At 46.5% G+C, this 12,118-nt stretch overlaps 1 protein-coding gene across 2 annotated transcripts in view; it reads left to right on the top strand.

Annotated features, from left to right (window-relative positions):
• The window catches only part of FBXW8 (F-box and WD repeat domain containing 8), a 135,197-nt gene extending 126,633 nt beyond the window's left edge, over positions 1–8,564 (top strand). Inside the window, exons 9-11 of one of the 2 annotated variants that reach the window (XM_053587459.1) lie at positions 124–297; positions 5,257–5,367; positions 5,944–8,564. In XM_053587459.1, coding sequence (XP_053443434.1) covers positions 124–297; positions 5,257–5,367; positions 5,944–6,088 — 430 coding nt within the window. In that variant the 3' untranslated portion in view covers positions 6,089–8,564. Of the gene's footprint in view, positions 1–123; positions 298–3,044; positions 3,110–5,256; positions 5,369–5,943 lie in introns of those variants that run through there. The other variant, XM_053587460.1, reaches the window with a different exon arrangement.
• The last annotated feature ends 3,554 nt before the right edge of the window (positions 8,565–12,118 follow it).

Raw genomic sequence — 12,118 nt, forward strand, 5'->3', positions numbered from 1 at the left:
ATTGGGAGATGAAAGTTCTACACAGGAATATTGAGCACAGACCAGTATAATTAAAGAGGAATCGGTAATTTCAAGATTTGTTCTGATCCTAATTCCTGTCCTTGGTCTTCTTGGGTCTTCCAGGGTGAGAATCCATGATCTCCGCACTGATAAAATTGCCCTGTCATTGTCCGCCCACCAACTTGGGGTCTCTGCCATCCAGATGGATGACTGGAAAATTGTCAGTGGTGGTGAGGAAGGCCTTGTGTCTGTGTGGGATTATCGGATGAACCAGAAGCTGTGGGAGGTACATTCCAGGTAAGGTGGTCCTCAGGAGTTTTTAGTAGCAGCAAAACAGTAAGGACAGGACTGATTCACCTCTGAGCCAGATACTACGCTGAGTGCCTCCCATGCCTCACCATTTGAGTACTCACTGTAATCCTCTGAGCAACTGCTGTCCTGTCTCCATTTTTTAGATGAGGAAACTCATGCTTGGAAATGGTGCTGGTCAGAGGAGATGCAGTTCTCTCTTACATCCTTAAAATTGCCGTAATTCATACCTGGTCATTATTTTTCAGGCCCATATTTCTTTAAGAATGGAATGAAGTCCTTGCAAGTGCTATTCTGGTTATTTTAGGATTTTCCCATCTTTAATAAACAGAGAAGGTAACTCAAAAATGTAGGAAGCTCAACTGTGATGTGACTCCTCTTTGAGGTGCTGGCTGTCCCCTCTGCCCACAGGTAAAAGGAAGAGCTAGCCCAGGCCTGCTACCCTCTGAGCTTCTGTCTGATGATCATGGACTTGAGTTTGCTCACACTTTAGATAAAAGGGCACTTAGGACTGAAGATAATCAGGCTTCAACTAAGGAGGAGTTTGTAGTTTCAACCTTTAACACTAATATTTGGAAGATAAACATATTATTCCAAGCACAGGCTGATGGCTTCAGGGTTGCTGATGAGGCCTACCTAGTTAAAAATTTTCAGGTAAGCCTGCTGCTGACCTTTACAGCAGAGGCAGCCTGGTCTGCCAAAGCTGTAATCATCCAAAGCTCTAGGATCATCCAAAGCTGACTAGAGACCAGTGGAGAAATTGGTGTTTCCTCCACCTTCCCACATCCCCTGGCCATACAGGCCTTGTGTGCCAGGCAGGTGGGAAGAAAAGTAATGGGTTTCCTCCCCAGCGGTCCCTCAGAACCACAGTAAAGAGACACCCTGGGCCAGGGCCTTCACACATGAGCTGAGCTGTGTTCTGCTAGACCTATGGGAAGCTGTAGAGTCATTTTTTTTATCCAAAATATTAAGGGAGTACAAATGTTTTCGGTTACATGGATCATTTTTGTAATGTTTGAGTCCTAGCTACAGGTGTGCCTGTCACCCAAAATAGAGTTCATAGTACCCATTAGGATGGCTTATTCACCTTCCTCCTCCCCAAACCAGTAGCTTCTCACTGACTTTTACTTCCCTCTGTACATTCGTGTGCTCATTGGTTAGTTCCACTTACACAGTGAGTACATGTGCTGTTTGTTTTTCCATTCTTGTGACACTTCACTTCAGAGAATGGTCTCCAGGTCCATGCAGATTGTTGCAAAAGGTATTAATCCATCCTATACATGTAGGATTACAGGTATACTCCATGTATACATACACCACATTTTGTATATTCCATGGTATATACATACGTCACTTTTTTTTTTTTTTTTTGGTAGAGACAGAGTTTCACTTTATGGCCCTCAGTTGAGTGCCATGGGATCACACAGCTCACAGCAACCTCCAACTCCTGGGCTTAAGTGATTATTTTGCCTCAGCCTCCCGAGTAGCTGGGACTACAGGCGCCCGCCACAACACCCGGCTATTTTTTTGTTGCAGTTCAGCCGGAGCCAGGTTTGAACCCGCCACCCTTGGTATATGGGGCCGGCGCCTTACCGACTGAGCCACAGGTGCCGCCCACATACGCCACATTTTATTAATCTATGCATGAATTGATGGACACTTCGGTTGATTGCATATCTTTGCAATTGTGAATTGTGCTGCTATAAACATTTGAGTGCAGATATCTTTCTGATAAAATGACTTCCTTTCCTTTGGGTAGATACCCAGTATTATATCTCATTTGTGGGTTGGTTTGCTTGTTTATTTTTTGAGACAGAATCTCAGTTTTTTGCTCCTGATAGAGTGCTGTGGCATCATAGTTCACAGCAACTTCAAACTCCTGGGTTCACCCAATTCTCTTGCCTCCACCCAATTCTCTTGCCTCAACCTCCCAAGTAGCTGGGACAACAGGCATTTGCCATAGTGCCTGACTATTTTTAGAGATGGGGACTCAGTATTGCTCAGGCTGGTCTCGAACCTGTAAGCTCAGGCAGTCCACCCTCCTCGGCCTCCCAGAGTGCTAGGATTATAGGTGTAAGCCAGCACGCCTGGTCTTGTTTCCTTGAGACAGTCTCACTCTGTCACCCCTGGATGGAGTACTGTGGCATCATAGCTCACAGCAACTTTAAATCTTGGGCTCCAGCAACCCTTTTGCCTCCACCTCCCAAGTAGCTGGGACTACAGGCGCCCACCACAACACCCAGCTAGTTTTTCTATTTTTAGTAAAGATGGTTTCTTGCTCTTGGTCAGGCTGGTCTTGAACTCATGACCTCAGGTGATCCTTCCACCCCAACCTCCCAGAATGTTAGGATTACATACGTGAGTCACAGCGCCTAACCTCTCATTATGGTTTTAATTTGCATTTCCCTGATGATCAGTGATGTTGAACATTTTTTCATATTTTTCTTGGCCATTTGTCTTTCTTCTTTTGAGAAGTTTCTGTTCATGTCTTTTGCCCACTTTTTAATAGAGCTATTTGTTTTTTTCTTAGTGATTTGCTTGAGTTCTTTTTTTTATTTTTTTTCAATCCCACTCCCCTATTTGAGTTCTTTGTAAATACTGGTTATGAGCTCTTTATCACATGTGGGGCTTACAAATATTTTCTCCTATTCTGTAGGTTGTCTGTTCTATTGTTTCCCTAGCTGTGCAGAAGCTTTTTAGTTTGGTCAAATCCCATTTATTTTTGTTGTTGCCAGGATTGCCTGTCTTCATTAAAGTGCAAGGTCGATAACATGACAGATGTCTCCAAGAGGCAGCAAGGGTAAATGAAAAAGTGGTTTCTTCCTTAGAGGGGAGTGTTGGTGAGTGCTGTGGCCAGTAGCTTTTATTAGATTAGGGACTAGGTGACATCCATACTACCTGTTGCTTTCCTTGATGCCACAAATAGGTACTTTGGCCCTTTCTCTGATATACCTGGTGATGCACAGAGTGGCCACCAGGTGGTGCCAAAAGGCAACTAAAACTCCCACATTGGACTCTCAGAAGCATTTGCCTTTGAGGAAGACCCAATATTTGTTTTAAGTTGACTGGCACTATTCAGCCATAAATAAAGATGGAGACTTTACATCTTTTGTCTTAACCTGGATGAAGTTGAACACTCTCCTTAGTAAAGTATCATAAGAATGGAAAAGCAAGTATCGAGTGTATTCAATACTAATGTCAAACCAGTTGATGAATGACACACCCACACAAGAGAAAAACACAAATTCAAGTGGGGGGAGAGGGAAAAAGGAGGGAAATTGGTGTGCTCTCACCTAATGGGCACCATTTAAGGTATACGGCACACCTGGGTGAAGGGCTCAACTACAACTTGAACTTTACCTAACAAACAGAAACAATGTAACCCTAACGGTTTGTACCCTCATATTAATCTGAAATTAAATAAATTAAATAAATAAAAAGTGGATTGCCAGCTTCTAGGACACTGCCCAATGCCATCCAGAGAAGGTGGCCAACTCCTTGGGTTAGTGGTTTCCTAGGCCTGCACTCCCTCAGATGGGCCATTCAGGCAAGGCCCAGGCACATGAGGTCTTCCTCAGGGTGCAGTGTTGCCCACTGCTAACCATTTTCATGAACACAGAACAAAGGCTGATGCCTCATTGCTCCAGTCACCTGCTCTGAGTTCACTGACTCACTCAGGTCCTTGCCTCCCATCCCACACTGCTAGTCCTGACTCTCTCCTCAGCTCTAGTCTGGCTGTCGTTTGGTCAGTTTTATGTCCTGCACTCCCTCTGTCTCTTCAGCTAACCCCTTAGGTCCTTTCCGTCTATTGCTGGTACCAACAGAGCCCAAAGTAGATCTTTAGCACATGTCATTCTGTCCCCTTAAGTCTTTCCTACTGCATTCCCCTGGCCTAGGCCCATATCACCACTCGCCGCACCCCAGTCGCGTCCTCTACCGCTTCCCTCCAATGAGTGCCCCCAGTCCTGAACTGATAGGGCAGGGCTCTGACTCCTTCATAACTTCCATCACCCCCGAGAGAGTCCCCTGTGCTAGCCAAGAAGGCTGCCCCTGTCCCTCCCAGGAGGAGCACTGGCCCATGGTAAGGTCCTGTTCTTTCTCCCCCACGCTTTAAGCCTTTCCAGTCCAATTTTTCTGCCACCCACATACTCCCCAGATCTTATTTATTTGGAGCATGAAAGAGGTTGGTGGATTACTTATAATTATCCTACAGTTTTAAAAGAGAAAAATATAAATATGAGCTTACCTGATGATTTTATTATCTATTTTATGTTATATAAAATAAAGTATTTTTGTTTATAAACAAAAAAGATCATTTTGTCAGACACGGTCTGACATAGGATTGGAAAGGTTTAATTCTGGGTTCTACTCATTCTAGCTTGTAACATCTGTGGAAGCATTGGCCTATTTTATGGCAGTGTGTCTTACCTTCTTAGCTGCTAGGAACTTCTTTGAGGGCAGGCATCACTTGTACGTGACATCTTTCTTATCCAGTCCTAGCTCAGTGCAATGAAAGCCTCTGTTAAATGAACTTGAAGCTGTTTTCTTCCAAGATTTTGAATGTGCTTTCACAAACCAGAGTATGTATATCATCCATAGCCCTCCAGACTCTAGGAATAGTGTGGCCTTTATAGATCAACACTAAACTGGCCCCCATTCCCCATGGGGTTGGGACCGTTGCTTGCAGAGCTCAGGGACCTCGGCCACTGTGGCAGAGCTGAGGCAGGTACCCATTGTACACTGCTGTTATGTCTCATGGGGCTGGGCCTTTGTCCAGAACACCCTGGAGGAGTCAGCCAGGGTGCATCATGAAGTAGTGCCTAAAGAGAGGTCTTGCTCACGATAGCTGTGGAGGCTGGGATGAGATAGTGCCACAGCAAATGCAGGCTGCACTTGGTTCCAGTGGGACCTGCCCTTCTGAAAGCCCTCTCTGCCATTGCCTTCCAGACACCCTGTGCGTCACATCTCGTTCAACAACCACAGCCTCATCACAGCCAACGTGCCCTATGAGAGGGTAGTACGAAATGCTGACCTGGATAACTTCACTACTCACAGGAGGTCAGTTGGTGGGACTGGGCTGGATTTGTACATGTTCAGATGACTTTGATCTGATTTATTAATAGAAACCCCTGTGCCACACTGCCCCCTTGGGCTATACCCTCAGGCAGAGCCACTTTAAATGTGGATGCAGTGGAGTGTCAGGAGCCAGTGACACTTGCACTGACCACCTGTCTGAAGGCTCCCTGGTAGTTGTACAGAGAGGGAGGGAACGTGTTACACACTGAGGAGTCTGAGGTCAGAGGGCTAGGGACCAGTGCCAAAGCTCAGTTCTCTGAGCTGAGTCCTCAGTGAGCTGGGTGACATGGGTGCCTGTGTCATTAGACTGCTGGCCTGGCCCCTGGATGTCCTCCCCATAAGGCCTTGCCTTCCAGCACTTGATGTGTCTTATCGAACCTGTGTGCCTGCCCATTTAGCTATAGGCCTGGAATCGTGTCTGACACACTATGAGTCTAAAGGATGTATCTGTTAAAGTGAATCACTGTCCTGTCTCAAATGAATTCCTCCTGCAAAGACAGAAGCTGTTGGGGACCAGTGATACAGTCTGACCTGGCATCATCTCTGTGCTTTCTTTAGGCACCGGGGGCTGATCCATGCCTATGAGTTTGCAGTGGACCAGCTGGCTTTTCAGAGCCCTCTTCCTGTCTGCCGTTCATCTTCTGATGCCATGGCTGGGTACAACTATGACCTCGCGCTGGCTTTTCCCTATGATCATATTTAGGGAATTGCCTCATCTGGGAGCAGGGAGAAAAATGGCAAGAACAACTTCTTTAAATTTTAAAACAACAGGGCAGCTCTGCACTGGTGTCAAACGGTAGGGGGTAAGAAACCAGCCCCAGGCTTCAGCTGTGTGACAGCGGAGGCTCCTGAGCCGCCTTTGCGAGCTCATTCCTTTAGAGCCACCTGTGAAAGCTGGAATTTGTCATGACTTATTCCTCTTTGTTCTCTCTCCTATAGCTTTGAGTACCACATGCTGCTGACTGAAATGTAACCTCCTTCCTTACATGCCTCTAACCTGATACCCGCTCCAGCCCATGGTGTCCCTGAGTCTCTTCCCTGCCTGTCTTCCAAGTGATCCCCATAGATCTCCCCACATCATTCTTTACACTACAGGGCCCAGCGTGGTCCCTGCTCCAGTCCTGCAGGCCATTGTCCCAGTCTCCCAACTCTGCTTGCACTCTGTGGTCTATGGAGGTGCTACTCCCTGGCTTAGAAGGCCCCCACACATGTGTCCTGTGGACTGCAGGGGTACACTTGGGGTTTCTCGGACACCCACCACCATCACCACCCCAATGTAAAGCTGCCATAGCAGGACTCTCTCTTTATACCTTTTAGTATGGTTTAGAATTATATATTTATACAGTTATTTCATTGATAACTATTTTGCTTACTTTTGCAGCTACAGTATGTGATACAAAGTTAATATTCTAATTATTCATTGACTAAGCAGCCATCCTCCATATGGGATGGAAGGTGATCCTGTGTAGCAAATGAGAGGAGGAACCCTGACCTTAAACCATAGAGATAAAGTAGGACAGCTCAAGGACTATTCAGTTTGATATCTAGCTTCCAATTCCAAAGTATTACACCTAGCCTTTGCAGCATTCTAAACAGCAAAGCATCCACCGAATATACCTGCAAAATACCAAAGCAAAACTGACAAGAGAACAACAAAGAGAAATTAAATCCATTCTTACCGTGGGTAATCAACAGATCCAGTCAATGGGAAAAACTTACAAATTTGGAGGATTTACTTAATGTCATGAACAAGCTTGATTGATCTAACAGGGGCATGTGGAACTTTGTACCTTTTCAAATACCCTTTGACTATTCACAAAGGCAACTCAGAGGCATCAAGACTGAGAGTACACGGGCCAGATTCACTGACCCTAATGCAGTATAGTTAGAAATAACCAAAAGGCAAAATAATAAAGCAGAACACCTGGAATTTCCAAACATACTTGCATTAACTTGGATTTAAGAGTAATAAAACCAGAAAATATAAACTCTCTACCCAGGGTGCAAAGCCAGAAGGTACTGAGAAGAGCTGTAACTTTTGAAACAGGAAATAAATGAATAAGTTGTCACCTCAGAAAGGCTCAAAAAGGTGCAGTGATCCCAAAGACAGTAGAAGGAAAGAACAAAATAAGGGTAGAAGCAGATATGAATGGACTAGAAAGCCAACAAATAGCTAAAACTGCTTTTAGCTTCATATTAGGAGACAAAATATACAACTCTTGGTAAAACTAAAGGCTCAAGGTGCTATGAGGAGCAGAAAAAGAGATAACTATGGACTCAATAAAAGTACCTTCAATGTGGGTCATTGGCCCACATTGATCTGAGAGAAAAACAAGGCTTCTCTGTTGCACATGAGTGCATGTCTTTGGGAAGCACTTGTCATTACTCAAAGGCCTAGAACTTTCCAGTTGTGAAGGTTTCCAGGTTGCTCAATTAAACTTCTGTCTCCAACTACATAGGAAAATGGAGCCCCACTGCGAACTGTCACTTTCTTGGGGAGGCAGGCTGGCCAGATGGCTCTCTGCTTCCTTTCCACCAAATTGTAAGTGAAGCCAGCCTGCCATTAGCAAGTGTGGGGTTTTATCTGGTGGTCTGACCCCTGGTGACCTGGATTTACAAGGTTTCCATTGAGCCCGTGGAAGAGTCTTCAGGCAGCCGAACCACAGCCCTGGGAGAGTGTGTTTCTTGTCTGGCTGCAGGCCCTTCCAGCCTCTTCCCATGTACATTCTCCCTCCCTAGCTCTGTACCAATTAAAGATTGTTGAAAAGTTTAAAAGAAATTAGACCCCCAAAATTTTACTAAAATAGTTTAAACCTGTTGTTCCTCACTGCCAACAAGTCTGCTTATAATGTACCTCCTGTTCATGAAAACCTCCTGGGTTTGTGAAGGAGAGTGTATCTGACCAAACTGTAACCTTCAGAGACACCAGGCAGTGTTTGCTGCTGCAAACAGAACAGGCTGACCCTTTCTGGCAAGGTTACACACTCCCTTATAAGCCAGCACTTAACCACGAGTCAGAAACCCTAGGCCCTGGGCCCTGGTCTGCCCCATCTGCTCACCCCACCTTACCTTTACCCCTCTGGCTTTCTGAGGGAGCTGCTTCACAGTGCCAAGTTTTTAGTGGATTTATCGTCTGCTTTTCTCTGGCTCTTCTGCTTCTCAAACTCTTTTTTTTTTTTTTTAAGACAGAGTCTCGGGCGGCGCCTGTGGCTCAGTCGGTAAGGTGCCGGCCCCATATACCGAGGGTGGCGTGTTCAAACCCGGCCCCGACCAAACTGCAACCAAAAAATAGCCGGGCATTGTGGCGGGCGCCTGTAGTCCCAGCTACTCGGGAGGCTGAGGCAAGAGAATCGCTTAAGCCCGGGAGTTGGAGGTTGCTGTGAGCTGTGTGAGGCCACGTCACTCTACCGAGGGCCATAAAGTGAAACTCTGTCTCTACAAAAAAAAAAAGAGTCTCACTATGTCACCCTCGGTAGAGTGCAGAGGCATCACAGCTCACAGCAACCTCAGAGTCTTGGGCTCAAGCGATTCTCTTGCCTCAGCCGCCCAAGTAGCTGGGACTACAGGCATCTGCTACAATGCCTGGCTATTCTTTCTTTAGAGACGAGGTATCACTCTGGCTCAGGCTGGTCTAGAACCTGTGAGCTCAGACAATTCTCCCACCTTGGCCTCCCAAGTGCTGGGATTACAGGTGTGAGCCACCTCATCCCGCCCTTCTCAAACTCTCTTGACAGAAGAGACTCAGTATGCCATTGGGGGCGCCAGAGTGCAACCTCCTGTGGATTTTCTGTCTTAAGACACCATAGAACTTGCTTCTTTTCTGCTGTGTCAAGTTCTGCTGTTACATGCTTTGAATTTAAATATTACTCAAACTCTTTTAACAGTCTAGCAAGGTATTCAGTGGTAAGGCCTTGCCCCCTGGCATTCCACATCCCTCCTTCTTCCCCCTCCTGTGAGCTTTTAGACACCTATCATGGCCTTTGCAACCACAGTTGAGTAGTTCGTCCTAGAACCTCCACTACAGGGGTTCCGAACCCAGGATCCAAGCAGCCGTAAGTCCTCACTTAGCATCATCAGCAGGTTCTTGGAAACTGCAACTTTTAAGTGTGAACAATGTACAGGCAGTCCCTGGGTTTGAATAAGATAGGTTTTATAGGTTTGTTCTTAAGTTGAATTTGTGTATAAGCTGGTGGAACAGGTGCACTTACCCATTACCTGTAACAGTCTCTGTAACTGTGAGTCATATGTCAGTTGGATGTTTGTATGTCCTGCATAACTTGGGGACTTACTGTAATAGCCTCTGTTTGTGAGTCTGTAAACTCAGGCACTGCCTGTACCATGAAACCAGTTTTATCACAAGCCAATGGATGGAAAAAGAGTTACGTTCCTGCGGCATATTTTGGGTCTCAAAAAAATCACCAAACTTTGGAAGTTTGAACCAAATATTTCTATTAATATTAAACATTGAAATAAATGTGAGCTATATATACCTAAATTTGCGAAAGATTAATAAAGACAAGGTTATTTACCCAATTTTTAGTGAATTGGTAAAGAGAGGGTGGCTATGGCAATGGGAGAAATTAAAGAATTAATTTTTTAAAAAGCAAACCTATCAGGAGCACCTCCTACTACCACACGACTCAGAGATAAGGCAGCCACAGTGGCACACAGCTGTCGTCCCAGCTACTCAGGAGGCTGAGACGGGGGATCATTTGAGCCTAAGAGTTCAAGACCAGCCTGAGCACCATAGTGAGACTCCACTCCTAAAAAAAAAATGTGGCCAGGCTCACTGAGCGCTTTCATGCAGCATTGTATGTGTATGATTATGGTAGACTTTACAAAGTTTTATTTTACAATAATTTATATTTATTATTTCCCAACCTGTTTTTGTCAGTTCAGGGTAATGGGTGGCACAAGACCAGAGCCAGCCTTGGCTAGGATGCCGTACCATTGCAGGGCACACTCACATGGGGACCATGTAGACACACCAGTCAACCTCACATGCATGGCTTTGGGATGTGGGAAGAAACCAGAGAGCCTAAAGAAAACCCATGAAAATGTAGGGAAACAGGCAAACGCCATACAGACGGGCCATGGCTGGGAATTGTTTTTTCTCATTGACATCACAATGACCTAGAACAAAGTGACATTATTTGAGGACCTACTATCTGTAAGATTGTGCAGAAGGGCATTTGATTCTCTTTCATATTGTAGAAGGGAACTCAGCCCCCCTGAGAATTTCATCTCTGCCCCTAGATATTTTTCAATCCAAGCCATGCACTGCCTTGGTAGTGCTGTTATCCAGATGATAACTTCCGTTTAAAAGATAAGCTAGGACAGCATCACCTTCCCCTTCTCAGCTAGGACATTCACTCTGGCTGGCTGCTAAGACGTCAGCAGATCAGAGTAAAACCTGAATTTCCCCAAGAGTGCAATCTTGGTCCTTTCTGAAAGGGAAAGTGGAGGAACCTCCAAGTGGAAGTCCCTTCCGCTTGAGAACTAGAGGCCCCAAATTTAAGGGGCTAGCACTTCCCAGTCCTTTAGATGGCAAGCCAACTTTGCTCACAGTTGTAGTGAAACAGCCTCCACTAGGAGAGTGCAGACTTCTTGTAACAACTGTCTGGTGGCTGCTGTTATGCACGATGGTGGCTCAGATGGGGCTCTCTCCTGCTTCGTGTTCCTGACCAGGGTCTTCACTTTGAGCAGCAGCTGTGGCAGCAGTGAGTATGTGGTGTTGGCCGCTGGCTGCGACACTGAGCCACACAGCCCTGCCTGCCTCACCCGCGCAGCCAGGCCAGATGGTTACCTGGCTACCGCTGCAGGAGCCTGCAGCGACTTGGACAGGGCTGCCTCTGATGTGCAGCAGCAGATTCCCTCTTGCTGGGCTGTGGCCGGTGCCATGTGGGCCCCGGCTGGCTCTTGGCCTCTGATGCTGAATGTGGGCTTCCAGAAGCAGCCATTTGACTCTGCACTGGGGGCCTTTTCTTTCCCTAGAAAGGGAGGGAAGCTCCCACCCCCCAGCTGAGCCCATCATGCCATGTCTTTCTTCCCTTGCCCAGTGCTAGGACAAATCCTGCCTTGTGATTCTCTAAGATGGTATGGCAGCAGGCTACCCCTCATCACATCCCTGGAGCTTGCCGCGGCCCCATCAGAGCCACTCTTGGGGTATTGGCACATCCCTTTTAAGACCAGAGTTCAGCCCCTTGCTTTGTTGTGCTGACAACAAGCACATTAGAAGGCTGAGTGGCCACTGTGTCCCTGTCAGCATCTTGAGTCCCCCTGGAGCCAGGTTCATCCACTGAGCACGATAGTGAGACCCCCCCCCCTGCTGGCACCTGTTCTCATTCTAAAAGACCCCAGTGACAAAGGCAGTGCTGATCCCCTGGCGAGTTGGGTTATACCCCAGCCTCTCCCACTCAGCTCTTCCTGGCTTTCCCAAGGTCGCTGTGTGGGAGGACAGCCTGCAAGGCTGTTGTGTACAAACCCTGGGCAAGGCAACTTGTATTTTTATCTCTCCATCAGCCTACTTAAGTCACACGGTGCTGTCTGCAGCACGGCAGAATTTATCTTGAGCCTTGTTAACTGCAGGCAGGTGGGGACAGTTCAACTGCTTAGTGACAGGATCAGATCCACAGATGACCTGTCTCCCACTAGCAAACTACAAAAAGAACTTCCCAACCCCTTGGCCCAGAAAATAATAGAATTGTTTTGTTAAAGTCTAGCAATAATTTGT

This window comes from Nycticebus coucang, chromosome 4 (genome assembly GCF_027406575.1).
Source record: "Nycticebus coucang isolate mNycCou1 chromosome 4, mNycCou1.pri, whole genome shotgun sequence".
Classification (NCBI taxonomy): Eukaryota; Metazoa; Chordata; class Mammalia; order Primates; family Lorisidae; genus Nycticebus; species Nycticebus coucang.